We start from the raw sequence: 18,056 nt of genomic DNA, 5'->3' as shown, positions 1-18,056 counted from the left end.
GCCTGTTGCGAGCGGGCATGGGGCGTTCAAGATCCGAGTTTGCTGCAAGCTATCTCTGCTTGGTGCTACCAGGCGACGATCCAGGGGTACGAGCGCCTATTTTGGCTTGCATCGGGGGGCTGCAGGCGGGTGTCATCCGGGCACGCAACCAGTGGGCCCCAAGGCGACCATGGCAAATTTTGCCCTTCAGTAGAGGAATTTAGTTTTGCAGATGTGTTTACGGAGAGAAATATTCCTGGTCGGACTGCTGACAATTCTATCCATAATGGCATTCCGTCAATAATGCACCCTTTGCACTGGGCAGCGCTCAAATCTAGTGCCAGATCGACGTCGTTTCGGGTGCGAGTGTCGGGCGCGAGAGCCCGACTCAACCATCATGCGCAGAGAAACTCGTCGCACTCAACCAATTCTGGCCCTGTGAAAGACACAACGAGCCCTCGACCAAGGTCGCAAAATACAATCCCTCCTCACTCGCTTCATCAAGTGCCCGTCGGCGAGACTTCGAAGCCCGTCGACCCCGTCGATATCCCGATCCAACTGTGGTATCATCGTCTGGGACCGGTTTCTACATTCTTCCAATGGTTCCACCGCACCCAGTTGAAGAGGCCTTATACTGTGCAACTATGCACGACCCTGACAACCTACCTTTGCGGTGATATTCTGGCGCAAGACATAGGAGGGGAACCGTACAACCCATGGCGGACGCTGAGGATGTTGACGATCGGAGCCCTCGCGGCGATACCGGGTTACAAATGGTATGAAATTCAACCCTGACGGTCAGACACCGTCAGTTGGTCGCCGGCAGAGCATGTAAGGTGAAAAACACAGGAGCCGCGAGCGCTAACAGCAGAGATGTTCAGGTTCCTCTTCCTGGGCCAGAGTTTCAACTACCCCTCGAAAATCGCTTCCATCGCGACAAAGGTTGCTGTAAACCAAATTGTTTTCACTCCTGTATTCAACACATACTTTTTCGGCATGCAAGCCCTGCTGACCGGCGAGCACACGATGGGCATCATTATGCGCATTCAAGCTGCGGTGCCAATCAGCATGCTCAATTCTCTGAAATTATGGCCTGCGGTCACTGCGTTCTCTTTTGCCTTTGTTCCGCCTCAATACCGCTTCATGTTCTCCGGGGTCTTTGCTGTTGCGTGGCAGTGCTATCTGAGTTTTCTCAACCGGACGGAAGAGAAAATTGAAGCGCAGATTGATACGCTGAGCAGGCCAGTGCTGAAGCAGAGCATGGTGACGAAGTGAACACGGATGGTCCAGGTGTACAATTCGGCGCTTGAATGACTCGGAGCAGTCTATTGGAAAGAAGAGATCTGCTGTGTTCAGGGGAAGGCTGACTAGCTCGTTTCACGGATGCCGTTCTATCGCGGAAATATCTGTGGCATTGGTGTATTGGATAGGCCGTGTTCTAGGATAGAGAGCGTACAGGCAGCGATAGCGGGCTAGATCATAGAATACAGAGTAAAACCATGCCAATAACCTATCGATTGGGTGTCGTGTCTAGCCCCGCGACGCGTGAGGAGCAGCCCCAAAGCGCGCCTCCGAGGACGCTGCTAGGCAGACGGGCCTTCGACATGAAGCGGTCTGAAGTTGGAACAAACAAGTAATATATCGAGGCAGACGGCTGTCCTGTTAGGATTTGAAGATGGGACGGGGCAAGTTTTCAGCTTTGCATTCACGTTGTCCGAGTCGTCGCTGGTGGTTAATGAATCATGACGGCTACAAACCCACTTCCAGGCCGCAATCAAACCCCGACAATGTCGACCCAACGTCGCAATGTATTGATGCAACTCGATCTGGTGAACACGGGGACCGGGCCAAGCTCGACACCGAATGATGAGGACACGGACGAGTACAGCGACTTTGGGGAAGACCCTGAAGCGCTCGAGATCATTGACCGACTTTTCCTCGAGGCCGCAGGCAAATCGAGGCCGGACCAGGAAATCGAGCCCCTGGTCGTGACAGATATCGAAGACTATGAAGCACCTCGAGGCATTCGTCTGCCTAAGGTGTCTGGCCTCGAAGCTACACGTCAGGGGGAACTCGAGCCTCGCTCAGTTACCAGTGTCCCTGTCCAGAACGTATGCGACCAAAGCAGTCAGTTCTGTACAAAGCTACCCCCAAATACTTTCGGCCGCTGACAAGCTGACCAGCGCCCAGCTTCGCAAAGACTGTCTCCTGTCGCTGAAGAGGATGTGAGGACGGGAAGAGGGACATCTCCACGACGCACGCAACCCAAACAAGATGCTCAGCAGGAGCAGCAACCTCCCGAGTCAGACGCTCGTTCCCCTCTGGAACGGTTCCGCAAACCTCCCATGAAAGCGCTCTCCGTCACCGATCTAATATCTCCCGCATGGTGCGAGCTACAATATTACTATGTCTTGACGAAACACGGGCGAAAAAGGAGGACACCGGCAATGAAACAGGGTAGTGCTGTCCACCAAGCGCTGGAAGACGAGATACACGCCACGGTTCCCGTGGAGATCTCAAAAAGAGAAGATGGTTGGGGTCTTCGGGTATGGAACATCATCCAAGGGTTGAAAACACTCAGGGAACAAGGAATGACGCGCGAGTTGGAGGTCTGGGGATCAATCGGCGGACAGATCGTCAACGGAGTCATTGACGAGTTGACTTACGAGTGTCCTGACCCCAAGCTTGAGGAGATGAGTCGAAATCTGCTCGAAAAGAAGAATACAGAACCTCCGCTACCAGAATACCAGGCCAGTATAAGGGACTACCTTGTGACAAACGAGATCTGGGATGAAGGTCAGTCACTGTCACAGGCTCTGAAGGGAGACGCCGCCGATATCAGCCAAAAAGCCGGTGGCAGTCCTACCGCCCGGAGGATGCGCAAATCAGAGCAGGATGACGAGAGGAAGGTCTATATCATCGATGTCAAGACACGAGGCACTCCCACTTTACCGACAGGGTCAGCTATTCGGCCGACCCTAGTGCAACTGCATCTCTACCACCACATGCTGGAAAACATGGCACAGGGACAGTTCTCCCTCTCTCAACTGGCAGAGAGATACAAGTTTGACATACACGAGACATTCTCGGACGGGTTCATCGCGCAGATTGGCGGTTTGAACCAAGAAGTCTTTGAATTATCACAACAGAGTGACCATGTCAGAGAGGAACTGACGCCGTCAACGCAGGACTCTATGGATGTCCTTCTCCAGCACAACACCCTTGCTAGTCTGTGGGATTTTATGATGGAGCAGTTCCGATCGACGTTCATTATCCCGTCGAGTTCGACGCCGGGGTCTGTTCCACGCGTGACCAACTCCTTTGATACAAGTCAAGATTCTAATGCTCCACCCCCATCCTCCCTCTCCGCCCTCCCTACGCCGCCGTCCCAGCCAACACGACTCTCGCCCATCCTTACGGCACGTTACATCTCCACCAATTACAAACACCGCAGTGAAAACGCGAATAGCACTGCGGAAGCTCACTCGCACATTCTGGGCAGCAAATCCATCCTCTTCAACCCCTCGTTCCTCACGTCTTCTCTCTACTCGTCCCTGTCTTTCTGGAAGGGAGAGCGGGAGCCGCGCGGCGTCGAGGTCGTCGATGCGTGGAAGTGTCGCGTCTGCGAGTTTCGCGACGAATGCGCCTGGATCAGACAGAGGGATGAGAACATGGTCAGGGAGGCGAGGGAGCGCAGGCGGCTGAAGGAGGAGCTCGAGGGTGGAGAGCCGGGGGAGGAAAGCACGGGCAGGAGAAGTCGGGTATAAAAAAGTGATTGATAACGAGAGACGAGGTTACAGCGTATATCCTGACAATGCATTCATGCTTCTCAAAAAATTGGACGAGTGGATAGGATAGGAGGCGCCGTTATGGTTTGAGCAATGCGCGTTCCTTTCGAGTCTTGCGCTTATACGAGGTGATCACTGGTAGCGAAGGTGTCCAGGAACTCTACCCGCCGGACCAAATCTGGTACGTGTGTGTGTGCACGTACAGACACACCAGACTACAGAGTATGCAATGCATGGTTTCTTTCCGACGAGACGAGACGACATTCATTGATCTCGGTATAGTCAATTCTTTTTCGTTTTCGAGGGACAGCGTGCAGAAAGGAACTTATACACGTGCTATGTATATATTCATCTCTCTCTCTCTCTCTCTCTCTCTCTCAATGTATATGTATATAAATATCCATTCAAGATATGTGGGTCGCCATCACCATGGATAACTCCTCCTCTCGTCCTCCTCGTCCAGCTTGAGCCCTCGGTCCAACTGCTCCTGGTGCTTCCTGTCGAGGAACTCGAGCAGGACGGCCTCGTACTTTTCCTTGCCCTTGTAGCGGGAGACGTCGTCGCCCCAGCTGCGGACGGCGCTGGCCAGGCGACCGGGCACGTAGTCCTCCTCGGCGATCTCGGTGATCGGGTGGAAGTAGGTGCGGATGGTGAAGACGACGCCGCCGGAGCGCGGGAGGCGGCGCAGGGTCTGCCGCTCGGAGCGGAAGTAGTGGTGCTCGACGGCGCGGTTCTTCTCGGCCGTGTTCCAGCTGATCGAGGGGCTGTCCTCGCTGCCGATCGAGTACGACCAGGCCAGGTCGTCGTCGACCTGCAGGAAGTAGTTGTTGCGCGCGACCAGCTCCTCGGGCTTGAGTCGCCGGAAGAAGTTCATCATCCCCTTCTCCAGCTTCTCCTTGAACTGCGGCACGTCCCCGCTCGTGTGGATCTCCGACAGCGGCATCCGGTACTTGTCCTCCAGCCGCCAGAAGCCTGCTAGAAGCACCGCCCCCGCGAGCAGGTAGTACTGCCCGTCCTCGCCCTCGAGCATGATCGCCAGGTCGTCCTGCACCATGCGTGCCGCCGTCTGCATCGGGTCCTCCGGCAGCGGCCGCGACGTCGTGTCCAGTTCCTCGCCCGACCACAGGTTCTTGATCCCCTTCTCCGTCCGCTGGTACAGCGTCGGGTAGCGGTCCGGCAGGTACGAGCGGAATTCCTCCAGGAGTTCCAGCGCCGCGGGGTACGCCTCGGGCGCCGTCCTGCAGCACTTGTGCCCGCGTTCCTTGATTCGACGCGCCTTGTCCGCGTGGAAGCGCGGGAAGTGGTTATCCAGCTCGATCCAGTTGTCCCATTTCACGTTACGGAGACCCATGGTCACGAAGTACTTGGGTCCGTAGCGAAACGGCCGGTAAGGCAGAGGTTTTGTGTGCTCGATGGACCAGTTTTCGTACGCTCGCGGTTTGGGCCGTTGAAAGTCGGACGGAATCCACGTCCCTGGTTTCCGGGCCTGGGCGGCATTGGGCCCCTTGGTATGAGTGGCCTTTTCGAGGAGTGGTGTCGGCGGGGTTGACGGGCGAGATGAAGAACTGGTAGGGTACCGAGAGCGGCGGGAAGAGACAAAACGGCTGATTGCAAAGGCGAGGAACACGAACAAGGTCAGGCCATAGAGGACTTCTTGGAAATGGGGCTTTTGTGACAAAGTGTGCAACTCTGACTGAGCCGATTTCAAGATCGAAGAGCAATGGTGTTTGGATTTCTGAAAATGGTCGTTGGCTTGTTCCACATAGGGCTGGACATGGGCATTCGCTTGCTCAATGTACGGCTGTGACCTAGCGATGAGGTCGGAGATCTTGTGTCTGAGTGTTTCCGAATCCATGGCGGTGGTTTGCGGAACGAGGGTTGGCGCTGTAGATTCAAGGAAGCGAAAGGGAAGACGCCAAACCTTCAAAACAAAATCCAAATGCTCCGGCGGGTATATGAACTTTTGGAAATGGAATCGATGTCTGGATTCGACGTGCTGATCCGCCGAGAGGCCAGAAGCTATTCCTGACCGGCCCCCCAGACAACGCCAGACCCTCCAGACGTACGGGTGCTGATATCGCATGGGTATCTGCCGTCCAGTTGGATTCTTATCATTAACCACTGATTTCAAGACCTGTGGTTGGTGCTGTCCAATCACTTCGCATCGTCGATACTGGACAAATATGCCTCTTTCGGCATGGCGCACTTTTTCCCCAGGGACAGCGTTTGGGGTGCGGCAAGCCACCGCGACCTCATGATTTCCAGGTTCGCGGACTTGGCCGTGGATCTGCCGGAACTGGGATTTCGCAGGCAAGTATTCGAGCACGACTGCCTGTATTAATACCAGAATTGCACCACTTCTTGTCACGGTCTCTATATTTATACCTCTCTTCGCCGCAGCAGGCAGTGTTCACCCCAATGTCGACGATACCGGGGTGGTATGACCGGTGATTCGGGAATCCAAATCGTCCTAGCAAGAGTCCCGGTCCTCGACGCATCCAAAAATGGTGCGCATGAGATCTTTTCCCAATGATCCTCGTCCAGAACATATAGTGGCTCGTGCTCGGTGGCTTCCATTCCCGGCATGTACGAATCGACCAAGAACGTGCAGTACTGGACATCGATACACTTTGCAGGATCTTCCTCATTTCGATCATTCATCCCAGGCGGCACCAACCAGGTTCCCGGGAAGAAACCAAACCCAGTCTTGCCCTCGTGAAACTCTCCAGGTAGCAGACCGTCGAATTCACTTTTGACAAACTTCGCATGGGTATTGTTAGGCAGGAAATGCGAGGTTGGAAAGCGATACCAATCCTTGCCGAAGCAGACTGTGTTGTCTTCCTGGGCCAGGTTCGATGCTTTGAGACTGTCGTATATCTGCAATGGAGCCCGATATGCGGTCAGCGTCCCCACGATACGCAACAGCCCGGTATTAATGCCCAGAAGCACAATCGGTAAGATGACCGCTAGTTTCAGTTTCGCCGGGATTTTGCCAAAGATGAACGAGTCCGTCGATCCGATCCACGCCAAAAGGGAGTGGAATGCTATGGCGGCATTCAAAGCGAGGAACGGGTACGCAGGAAACATGAATCTTTCCTCTTTGTGGGGTTGAATGGTGAAAATGACCAGCCACACATAGAACGGGGAGAGAAAGGTCAGCGTCCTGAGCAGCGTTTGTTTGGTGGGGTATTGGTTCAGGATGATGGACTGGAACAGGACAAGTGGCCCTGAAATCGCAGCAAGGATAAACCACATATTGAAGTTGAGCAGCAGATTCCTTAGGTAGTAGTCCCACGGTTCCGTTCCGAATATGTCAGGACCGCGATCCTTGCCGCCAAAGACATTGTAGGCAACGATACGCCAGGGCACCACCACGATCTTGTGGTAAAAGAACGTGTCGATGCTGATTTGAAGGGCCAGAACCACCAAGCACCTTGCACCACCGTCCAGATAACGTCGGAACGTCTCGAAGAGATCTGTTTGTCCCACTATCGCCATGAGCCATTCTTCGACAACGAAAGGAACAATCAGGGCTCCCGAGAATGGCCATCCGAGCAGAGCGCCGATTCCAAACCACATGATGCCGGCGGCAGTTTTAGATCCTCCATGCCAGTCCATAAAAGAGGTCAGACCTAAGGCGGATGTGTACATGGCAAAGCTAGATGGCAAAAATGCAGTAGAGGCGTAGAAGAATCCGGGACTGAAGGTAACAATCATAAGGTAAGTCACCCCGACCCGCGGATTGATGGTTCGAGATATGGCCGAGTAAAGACGGACTTCAGTTGCCGCGCAGACAAATGCCAGCATGACGCGGAGGGAATAGAACTCGAACATCTTTGACCCGCCAAAGACGCCGGCGAGCTTTGCGGGAAGGGCGTGTAGGCCGATATATGCCCAGCTCCGAATGCTGAATTCTGGAGAGTACTCCCATGTCTGGAGGCCGTAGCCATGATTTAGGTAGTGCAAGGGTTCCCAGTAGTTGAAGGTCTCGTCACAGTCCTGGATTGGTGCATACAGCGCTGCCACAAGGTGTGAGGTAAAGCAGACGTAGAAGGCGATGTTCAGAGGCAGGAAGAACTTGGTCGGAGCTGGCCGAGGATTTTGCTGACCTCTAGCTCTTCGGGGCGTCAGTGCTGGATTGGAAGGGAGTTATTGCGTTCTTACCCTTTTGGAGATCTAATAGGGTCTTTCCGCCTCTTGAAGTCCTCTAAGCTCGGGTCCATTTCCCTATATTTGACGGTTAGGTCGTTCGGATTTCTTAGAAAAGTAGTTGATCGGGCAAAGGAGACAGATATGCCAAGATACATGCCAAGATTATGGCCTTTTTGGGGATAGCCCCTCACCCCCTGTAATAATAATATACTGATTAGTCCCAATCGAGCAGCTCGCTCAGTTTGCCGCAGCCAACCGCAGTTTGCTTGCTTCTTGTTCAAATGATGTTCTCAGTACCTCGTATTTGGCTTAAGAATCATTCTGCCGAGATGCCCAGAACCCCCAGATCTCATGCCGAGGGGTTTCCCAGTCAAACTCCAACTTTATCTGGCTGACGAATTTGACAAGGCCTCGAATGTCTCCAAACATGCGTTGCAGGGTGTCATATCAGTGGCATAGCCTCCCACACCTGCTAATCAGGACAGCCAGGTCTGACTCTGTTAAAAAGAACTGTCGAAAATGGGGTGATGATACTACTCTGATATCTCGTTTGTGAGAACCTTTGAGAGTCTCATACCTTGTCGGTCGACCATAAGCCACCCAGCTGGGGTCCAGAACAGATTGAACCTCATTGATCTTGAGAGCAATTATGCGCCTCCTTTTCCTACCGTATAACCCGGTGACGGATTCTCATGACATTGACGAGACAGCAGAGGAGTCCCCGCAACAGCATGCCGCAAGGGTCTACCACCACAAGGCCAAGTCCCTCAAAATGCCTGGTCTTCGCGGCCAACGACCCTCTGCAGGTAAGGGCATGAAAGAGACGTTACAAGGGTTGTGCAAGCATCATTCCCCGAATCAAGCAGCCATGGGCAAATGAGATTCAAAACTCCGATTCCCGATTCGAGCACTGTACTAGGGGCCGGCAGACTTGGACCCGTTCAACGCCTATTGTCTGCCGGACCAGGCTCAGATGGTGCATGAAATGCTTGACCATGGTCAGTCCGTCTCTCCGCTCAGCGCTTTATATTGTCCCCAAGCTGCGCCATATTGAGATCTTACTTCGCGCGACGATTCAATGGAGACCTGACTGCGATTTTCAGCCGTCTCGTACCAGTGGTCCCTCTTTGCCGCCGATGACTGGCCAGGATCTCTGCTCGCGGCGAAGAAGTCGGTCATGGACACTGCAATCCGCTCCCCTTTGTGCTTTTACACCCTCGTCTATACCGGTGCCGCACACAAGGCTTTCCACCAATCTCCGTCGGTGGACAATTCAAAGAGCGCGGTGTTGCGGCTGACGAGCAAACCGGAAGCGATCAAGTCGCTCAGAATAGCCCTGCAGTCTAAAGCGTCAGCGTTATCCGACGAAGTCGTCTTCGCCATGGCCATGTTGGCAATTGTCAGCTGCGGAGAGAGGGTGACGGCGGCAGAAAAGCGCGAGAAACGAACAATGTCGGCCCAGCAAGATGGCCAGTTCTACTCCAGTCAAGAGTACGAGTGGCGGTACATGAGGGCTGTGGTCGAGATCGTCAAGATGAAAGGCGGATTACATACGATCTGGCTCCCCGGCCTTGCCTTTGCCCTTGCTTCGTGAGTCTTGAGACCGACAGAGTCACCGGAATTATCATATGCTGATCAGGGGGGAAATGAAGCTTCGATATCCACACATCGATCATGTTTCAAAGGAAACCCTCCTTTCCTCTACTCATGCCCTCTTCGCCGGTCATCAGCTCCTGGCCCACCAGCCACCTCGGAAGTGTCGCATCTCAGAGATGCCCTAATCTGGCCACCGGCTTCGACTTTCTCGCAGATCTGGACTTGGCCCCAGCCCTCAAATTGCTGCATGTGCTTCGTGACATGCGTGGTCTGATTATCACTTTCGACAGCTACCAACGCGGCGACCGTCGTGAAGCGCCCCCGATCAGGATGATCATCTTTGCACGAAACCAGAATCAGCACGAGCTACTGACCCTGCCGGACCTGTCCGAGGAGTTGTTTTCGTCGTCGTCAAGCTCGGTCCACGCTGCTAAGAACCCAACCCTCTTACGAAAATGTCGAGCGCTCGCAGCCTACGAACTCTGTCGCCTGTGCGCCTTTGTCTTCCAAGTCACGGTCCTCCTGCCCAACCTGCACGACAATATCGACGTGACCATCCCGTACGCCGAGCGCGTCAAGCGATGTCTGCAACACGCCACGACAACAGACGTGTGTCTGCGCCGCGATCAAACCTATCCTCTTCTCCTCCTCTGAACCGCGGTCGTGACTGCGTGGTCCGTGAAGAGCACCTTTCTCTACGACTGGTTCATCGAGTTTCTCGTTCAGCACGTCAACGCTGCCGAGAGCGGCAAAAATGAGGGAGTTTCTAGAGGGAAGGACCCCGGGTTGGTGATGTCTGTCAAGGACATGCTCGCCCGGTTCCTCTGGCTGGGTAGTGAGTGTGACGCACCGTGCGCGGAGATCTGGGACGATGTCAAAGCCCTCGCTTGGTCGGGACGAGCAGTGCGTGTTTTGTTAGGTCGGCCAGGGCCAGGTCGTGCCCATGAGACGAGGATCGATCCTTTACGGCACTAATGATCATTGGCTTAGACAACATGGACAACGGGCAGGTCGTGTCGTTCTAGAGTATCACCCAAGCCGGTTCTGTTTGTTGCCAGAGACTACAGTATCGAGTATTTGGTCTCTGGGTTTGGTTCGTCCATCCTGCAGCCAGCCATCCCATCAGCACAAACCCTGATTCATAATCCCTCCGGCAGTCAATCAGTGGCTGTGAAACCCGGACCTTGACTTTTCCGTTCCCGGTATCCCGGAGGTAGATGATGTTACCATGGCCCGGTATACGAGGTAGTAAATCAACGTAAGCACAGAATTGGGTTACTTATAAAGTGCTCCGCGGTAACTGACCCTACCACCATCTCCGCACGGTACAACGAGTAGGTTTTCTTTTCCGTCACTTCTTCACAGGCCAGCCGATCTTCTGGATAAACTCCTCCATATCCTCGAGCATTTCCTTTGGCTTCTCCATTGCCGCGAAGTGGCCGCCCTGTGAAACAAGAAGGCACTTAGTGAGTAGTCCCGTGTGCCGTGCATGCATGCAAACAAACAAATATACACTGACGAGCAGGCAGAGAACGGACGGATTGTTGTACGTCTCTCATCTCATGTATATGACACACAGGTTGCCAGTGGGATATGTATTCCGGGAAATCTGGAGGAAAAACAAGCCAAACTCACCGATTCGTGTTGTCGGAAGAGCACGAGGTTGTGGCCCTGTGCGAGCACCCACGCCTTCGGCACCGGCGCCAGCTCCTTCGGAAACCAGGAGTATGCGGTCGGCTTGTCGTTTCTGTATTTTGGGTTTCCGTGCGGGAGCCCGGGGCCACCGGGGAGGGAGAACTGTTTCGAGAGCGGTCAGAATATATAGATCACTGGCATCATGGGCAGGCAGAATCATACCTCGCGGTAGCAGTAGATGCAGCGTGGGAATGACTCGGTGAACCAGTACAAACTGACGGAGTCGAGGATCTTCTTGAGAGGGGGTGTCTCGTCGGTCCATTCGATGAATTTCTCGCCGATCCTGTCAAATGTCAGGATTTAGTTTGTTTGACCACCATATGCTTAGGCCGCCGACATCATGTCCACTTCCAGGTCATGTTGGGATTTGCTTACCAGGCTAGCTGGGCAAGAGGGCTGGAAGCCAGCACAAACCCAATCGTCGCCGGTCGAGTGCCGTGTTCCCGCGCATAGGCATTTCCGGTCGTGTTGAATGCCTTCATTCGTGTCTCCATGGCATGCCTCTCGGACTCGGTGATTTGACTTTCATCCACGTTCTCTGGTGGCACACTAGACACGGCGAAGTTGTCTGGAAAGTCATCAGCTGGGGATTTACAGGGGCGCAAGCATCACACTCACAATGTACACCTATTGATAATAAGTTAGATATATGCCAACAAGATCGATCGGATGTGGGCCGAATATGCTTGGCTCACCTTTGCACTCGTCATATGTTCCTGCCATAACCTTGGCCGTGAAAGAACCAATGTCGCCTCCTTGACATATATAGCCACTCCCAAACCCCAAGCCTACCATCAATTTGTTCATGATTCGAGCAATATCTTCGGTGGTAAAGTTCTTGGTCAAGGGAGGCCCGGAACTGAGAGTCCATCCTGGCAGCGAGGGAGCAATGACATGGTAAGGCAGCTCTTCTGGTGAATATTTGTTGCGGTACAAGTCCATGATCTCGAGGTGTTCAAGATGGCTACCGGGCCAACCGTGCATATAGAGGAGCGGAACTGCATTTTGCTTCTTGGAAAAGAGACCGACGAAGTGGATGCGGAAATCCTCCCCGTCGTCGTCCTTGATGTGGGCGATGAAATTCGGAAACGAGTTGTTGTACTTTTCAATCTCACGCCTAGGTCAAGGGCTTCAGTGTCTCTGGTCGTTGTGGTACATAGCTCGTTCCGCTGAATGAGGACCTACCAGTCATATTGGTTCAGCCAATAGTCTTTCGCCTTCTTCATCCAATAATAACTGACACCAAACTCCCCATCATCGGTGTGCAAGTTCTCGTATGTGCGTGGGGCTAGCTTGGAGAGTCGCAACAGGTCTTTGAATTCTGACAGTTGCTGGTCAGGGATCGACAAGGTGAATCTATCCACCTTCAACCCAGCATTTTGCGGGATCGTGTCATAGCCTGCCATCTTGCAAAGAGACGGTGCTCGAAACCCAGATCAAAAGGATAGACACGGTTAAAAGGAACAGAAGGAGACCAAGTGAAACCGGATGAAGTTGTTTGGGTGAGCATGGGGTAACGGGGATCCTCGAATCTCTTATACAAATGGATTACGGTCGTGTCCTTTGTTTGCGGAAAGTGGAAGACCTCGGCCATTGGATGCACCAACTCCTCTTTGCGGGCTGCACGGTCTGACATCTGGGAGGCCGAGGAGGCCCAAAGCTAACTATGTGCTCTCATGGACCCTGACAAGATGATGTGCGTCATTCGATTCTCCGTGCCCCCCGAGAGCATCTGTGCCTTTGCATAGGGGACTGACAGTTGTTTATCGACCAAGGAATACTCGTGTCGGCGGTGTCGATTCAAGGCAACCAGAGACAAGCTGGATGCTGTGGCAGCAACATGTGGGGCTGATGATGCCTAAGATGCTCTCCGCATAATCCAAATCAACAAGTACCGAATGTGGGCGTTGGTCGGCGGGAAGCTGAGGCACCATCCAGAGCCTCCGTAGTGGCAAGCAGTCGACGTGTTTGAGCGAGATCTCGGAGTGGCTTACGTGCATCGCATAGATATGGATACCGGCCTAAGGTTCTGGAAGCATGGGTATATACCAACTATTGTGAAGTCGCGGCAAGGTCCAAGGGGTTTACTTGACTGGTCGCAGCGCAAATGTGTCTGGATCTGCAATCTCGATTGCGGACATGAACCACAAGAGATATAGATAGATACCTGTCTGACTTGCTGATTTACCCCCTGGGCTATCCGATATCTGACCTGCAACGTCGATAGATCCTTCCTGATTCCAGGGTCGAATGTTTTCTGCCTTCCAGGCATCTCGAAACGTGGACCAAATGACCGCGTCTGCGTCTAACAAAACTAGCGTAAAGGGCTCCGGCTATGTAAACGGCTGCAACGGATATAGTGGCAGGCCATTTGAAGCTGGTCGGCTGGGAAAATACAATGGTCGAGGCATAAGCGCAGAGCTCAAAGATATTTTGAATCGAGGATTCGGTTGTCGAGAAGGACCCACGGAATTCTGGTTCGACTTGCTCTTGAATGATGACTTGTGCCGATAGCTCAAATCCCCAAAGACCAACGCGGCTAAGGATCGTGCCGACGATCAGTCCAGAAGCTGCCCATACTGGCGACCCTGCCATCCAGAAGAAACTGAGGGCGATGGCTAGACAGACCATCTGAAAGTTAAGGAACCAAAGGCCCGATCTGATGGGCCCAATCAACCCCATGACGGACGGTGCCATCCAAGTGGCCGACATCTCACACCCAGTTGATATCAAACGCAGCACCGCAATCATGGTCGAGGTATACCCGCTGGCCAGAAGATAGGTAACCATTTGCCCAGAAAAGGACAAGACTGTTAGGTACAGGATGGACAGTGAGACGGAGGGCAGGAAGGCTCCCTGAGATGTGTAGATGTTCAAATCTCGCCACAATGACAGTCTGACAACATCATGTGGAACGGACGCCGATTCTTGTTCCAGGTCATCACCGCTCCCATGGTTTCTGACGGGAGGCGTACAGCCGCGCACAAGTTTCGGGACCGCGGTATATACCCTTTCAATGAAGGAATATTCTGCAATGGTAGAGACGGCGTTGACACTGCCCATCACGACGATGGCGACTTTTGTGTCATAACTTTCCAATGATGCGATGAGCAGAGGGCTGCAGAGTTTACAGAAAAGGTCGATGCGACGCATCTGAGAATTGAGTGTTCGGAGAATTGCCTCGTTTTCACCAGCAATGACCACGACCCAATCTCGTTCGACAGACACGGTGTTCATGATTGCACAGAGCTTTTCAACACATGCCAGGATAGTACCCAAAGCGAGAAATATGTAAAGATTGACCGTTTTGAGGTGTGGCCTTTGCCAGAGCATGATATAAAAGACGACGCATGAAAGAACGACGGCTCCTCGCTGGTAGACGATCGAATTGCGAACAACCTGGAGACGTGAGCCTGTATCGATGTACCGTCCGACTAATGGCGCAAAGGCAATCGCGGCTAGAGACCGGACTAGAGCGTAGACAGACAAAGGCAGCAGTGTGTTTGGAAAGATGTTGGCTAGGAACAAAACAGCGCCGAACTCGAATCCACGGAAGTTCCACGTTGATAGAAAGTGGGAAATATAGAGCCGTCGAGCAAGTCCAGGGGACAACTCATCGCTTGCTGAGTTCTCCGTTGCAATTTCCTCTGTCAGGAAGGGTTCATCATCTTCTGGGAGATAGCAAGATGACAGAGGGCTACCGGTATCAAGACCTCTATCGGAAAGAGGGTCCTGTGAAGAAAGTCTTGATAGAGCGATGCCATCTGATCGGAATCGAGCTTCGTCGGCCATTGACTTGAGCAGTCTCAGCGGCAGAGTGCGAGAAAGGCGACACTTCACGTTGATGCTTGAATGATGCGCACAGGATTGACAGGTTTTGTCGAGCTCATGACCAGGAAGGAAGGAAGACCATCTTTTAACAACTCACCGGAACCATAAGTATTGAACAGGCTTGAGTGGAAGTGAAACGGGACAAGTCGGCGAGGAACTGTTCCGAGTGGCCACCAGCCGCAGCCAATTTTCCCTCTCGAATTTCTCCGCATTTACAGAAACTTTTTTTTGGGACGCGATTAATCGTCCTTCTATAAACACCAGAACAACAGTTCACGGCCCAGTCCCAGTCTATCACGGAAGCATGGACGCCGAAGACTTCCCAACATCTCCTGCTAAGCGTCAGAGGACAGGCTCTCCAGAAGAAACTAGAAGTAACCTCGATCCTCCCCAGTCGACATCCCCAACCGAGCAAAATGGTACCGTCCACGAGCAGCCCGCTGCCGAGCAGAGCGTTCCCATGGCAGAGTCGGCGGCAGAGTTAGAGACCGGGTCAGAGACAACATCCGGCCATTTGGACAAAAGCGAAGAGCATACCGCCCAACATTCCGGCTCGAATTCTCTTCTAGATGCATTGATGCTGCAAGTCGAGGCGGAGGCCGCAGCCACCGCAAGACCTTCCTTGGACCCTTCTGGAGAAGCCAGTGACGCCCAGCCTATGCTGATCGACGGAGAACATAACAAGTTTGAAGATGGAGGACATGTTCCGCAGGCAAATACGACCAACCCAGCCACTACAAATCAGGAGCCTGCACAGGATGCTTCTGGCGCGGGTGACGTTGAGACAATGGACGTGACAGAAAATCATGATGCGCAGCAAGGCAACGTTACGCACTTTGAACCAGACGCCAATGTCTCGATACCCACTGTGGGCAACGCTGCGGATACACCGACCGCCGTTGGTCTCAACTCAACAGATACAACCTTCCCTGACGGTGCCGATGAACCCCAACCAGGTGCGGAGGGTGCCGAGTGGGAAATCGATTCATCACCCTACGAGTCCTCTTCAGACTCCGACTCCGACTCCGACACCTCTGAGGATACGTCGTCGGAGGAAGACAGCGACGAGGATGCTGACGGCGACTACGCCATGCTGGATCCCGAGGAGACGGCAAGAATACTCATGCAAGGTGATGCAGGTTCGGATGACGAAGGAGGAGGACCCCGAGACAGAAAAGAGGGAGGTCCACTCCGGACGGCAAATGAACGTGTGGAAGAAGTCATACCCAAACCGAACATTACCGTCACAGAAGACATGAAGATTGAAGAACTGGGCAACGTTGAATTCGTGGTCGAGAGTACGGTTGTTGTCAAGGCCCAGACGTCGGGAGAATATCAAGTCTTGGAACCTGGATCCTTGATTTGTCTCAAGGACCGATCGGTGATTGGAGTGGTTGCCGACTTGATTGGACGAGTCGAGGAACCCAGATACACGATTCGGTTCACCAACGATGACGATATCAAAAGCGCCGGGGTTTCCGAAACTGGTACCACAGTCTTCTACGTCCCTCAACATTCCACGTTTGTCTTCACCCAACCCTTGAAGGGTGTCAAGGGAAGTGACGCGTCGAATTTCCACGACGAGGAAGTTGGTGAGGACGAGATGGAGTTCTCAGATGACGAGGCTGAGGCCGAGCACAAGCGCCAGATGAAAGCCAAGAGGCAGGGGAGGTCGCTGGAGCCAGGCAGGGGCCGTGGCAACTCGAAGTTTTCTAGAGGGCCGCATCGTGGCGGGGGCCGAGGAGGCCATCATGCTGATCATCGTCAGCGCAACCCGGGTGATGGCTCCGCCTACGGCAATGGCTCCCTGGAAATGAATTATGACGATGCCCCGGTGCCAGATGCCGGCGACGACGGCTATACGCCATTGCAAAGACCACCTGATCTCGCAGAGATGGTCGCCAAAGGCGATCAGCCTCAAGAGTCGTTCCGGGAACGCGGTATGACGCATCCACTTCCACCGCCTCCCCAAACTTCGCATTTCAGAGGAGGGGAGTCGGGTGGGCGAGGGAGAGGCTACGGTCACGGGCGAGGGGGTCGAGGAGGATTCCGGCCGCAGCGTGGACGGGGAGGTTTCAATCAGCACCAGCCTCAGCAGCCTCGAGAGCCTCCGTTCGGTCACAATAATGCATCCCGCAGCAACCATCAAAATGGGTACAACCCATCGTCCACCGCACCCTTGCCTAGTCTCAACGTCCCGACGACGCCTTCCATAACACCGCAAAACATAACATACCCACCAATGACGCCTTCACCCATCACCCCTCTCCCGAATGTCTCGTTCAATTTTGGCCAGGGCTTTCAGCCCCCGACCAACTTTGCACCATTCGTCGCCCCGCCAGGCATGCCTCCACCGCCCTTGTTCCCTGGTGGCAATTTCGCCCCTCACCAGGCGCAGCACCACCAGCAGCAGCAGTTACAGCAACAGCAACAGCAGCACCTGGGCCAGTACCAGGGCGGACCGCAGAATTACCTCTCCGGAGCATGGGCCAGTAACCCGGCGATCGCAGCGGCGTTGCAGAGACAAGTGGAAGAACAGCGGCGGGCACAGGGACAGGGACAGTAGAATAAAAAGTGTTTTGTGGGCGGTAGAGATAGATGTACCGTATGATTTGTTTTTTCTTTTCAGCCTTGGAAATAATAGGCACAGTTCGCCGTCGGATTCTCGACCACCCACTCCTCTAATTTTCTATCTTTGGGCCTGAGGACGATCTTTGGGTTGAAGGAGAAGCCAGGCTCTGGCAAATCGACCTTCGTAAAGGCAGCCTTCCATTTCCGCTCGACGCAAGAAAAGCCTGGCCTGGCGACTACCTAGATTCGCATGTTCCTTCTTTCAATGCACGCGGCACGACGTGACAACGCGGTAGAGAGCTCGAGCCTAAGCCAAACTTTGACTGGGCCGTTTTCGCTCGCTCACTCGCTCGCTGCTTTGCTTTTACCAGTTGCCAATCTCAAGCACCGCGGGAGTTTTGACTCCTGCTGAGCAATTCATGGATGGCTGGATGGGTGGATGGA

General features: G+C 53.7%; 8 protein-coding genes across 8 annotated transcripts; 4 read left to right on the top strand and 4 right to left on the bottom strand.

Annotated features, from left to right (window-relative positions):
• Positions 1-282: 282 nt before the first annotated feature.
• On the top strand, positions 283-1,254 carry Z517_03212 (uncharacterized protein; the record flags this gene model as incomplete). The annotated part of the gene is made up of 2 exons (XM_013432320.1): positions 283-755; positions 861-1,254. 2 exons carry the CDS (start codon positions 283-285, stop codon positions 1,252-1,254), a joined length of 867 nt encoding a protein of 288 aa, XP_013287774.1.
• Positions 1,255-1,721: 467 nt separating this feature from the next.
• Positions 1,722-3,746, top strand: Z517_03211 (uncharacterized protein; the record flags this gene model as incomplete). Its single annotated transcript, XM_013432319.1, has 2 exons — positions 1,722-2,106; positions 2,170-3,746. The coding sequence occupies 2 exons, from the start codon at positions 1,722-1,724 to the stop codon at positions 3,744-3,746; spliced, it is 1,962 nt and encodes a 653-aa protein (XP_013287773.1).
• A 445-nt stretch (positions 3,747-4,191) lies between these two features.
• Positions 4,192-5,622, bottom strand: Z517_03210 (uncharacterized protein; the record flags this gene model as incomplete). Its single annotated transcript, XM_013432318.1, has 1 exon — positions 4,192-5,622. The coding sequence occupies one exon, from the start codon at positions 5,620-5,622 to the stop codon at positions 4,192-4,194; it is 1,431 nt and encodes a 476-aa protein (XP_013287772.1).
• A 524-nt stretch (positions 5,623-6,146) lies between these two features.
• Positions 6,147-7,990, bottom strand: Z517_03209 (uncharacterized protein; the record flags this gene model as incomplete). The annotated part of the gene is made up of 2 exons (XM_013432317.1): positions 6,147-7,878; positions 7,932-7,990. The coding sequence occupies 2 exons, from the start codon at positions 7,988-7,990 to the stop codon at positions 6,147-6,149; spliced, it is 1,791 nt and encodes a 596-aa protein (XP_013287771.1).
• A 578-nt stretch (positions 7,991-8,568) lies between these two features.
• Z517_03208 (uncharacterized protein) lies at positions 8,569-10,169 on the top strand (the record flags this gene model as incomplete). Its single annotated transcript, XM_013432316.1, has 4 exons — positions 8,569-8,725; positions 8,849-8,917; positions 9,023-9,509; positions 9,572-10,169. 4 exons carry the CDS (start codon positions 8,569-8,571, stop codon positions 10,167-10,169), a joined length of 1,311 nt encoding a protein of 436 aa, XP_013287770.1.
• A 697-nt stretch (positions 10,170-10,866) lies between these two features.
• Z517_03207 (uncharacterized protein) lies at positions 10,867-12,616 on the bottom strand (the record flags this gene model as incomplete). The annotated part of the gene is made up of 6 exons (XM_013432315.1): positions 10,867-10,959; positions 11,151-11,312; positions 11,373-11,493; positions 11,586-11,793; positions 11,906-12,327; positions 12,396-12,616. 6 exons carry the CDS (start codon positions 12,614-12,616, stop codon positions 10,867-10,869), a joined length of 1,227 nt encoding a protein of 408 aa, XP_013287769.1.
• A 790-nt stretch (positions 12,617-13,406) lies between these two features.
• Positions 13,407-15,002, bottom strand: Z517_03206 (uncharacterized protein; the record flags this gene model as incomplete). Its single annotated transcript, XM_013432314.1, has 1 exon — positions 13,407-15,002. One exon carries the CDS (start codon positions 15,000-15,002, stop codon positions 13,407-13,409), a length of 1,596 nt encoding a protein of 531 aa, XP_013287768.1.
• A 343-nt stretch (positions 15,003-15,345) lies between these two features.
• On the top strand, positions 15,346-17,607 carry Z517_03205 (uncharacterized protein; the record flags this gene model as incomplete). The annotated part of the gene is made up of 1 exon (XM_013432313.1): positions 15,346-17,607. One exon carries the CDS (start codon positions 15,346-15,348, stop codon positions 17,605-17,607), a length of 2,262 nt encoding a protein of 753 aa, XP_013287767.1.
• Positions 17,608-18,056: the final 449 nt, after the last annotated feature.

Source organism: Fonsecaea pedrosoi (genome assembly GCF_000835455.1).
Source record: "Fonsecaea pedrosoi CBS 271.37 unplaced genomic scaffold supercont1.2, whole genome shotgun sequence".
Classification (NCBI taxonomy): Eukaryota; Fungi; Ascomycota; class Eurotiomycetes; order Chaetothyriales; family Herpotrichiellaceae; genus Fonsecaea; species Fonsecaea pedrosoi.
The sequence above is the reverse complement of the archived record's forward strand: the minus strand, read 5'-3'. Positions and strand labels throughout refer to the sequence as shown.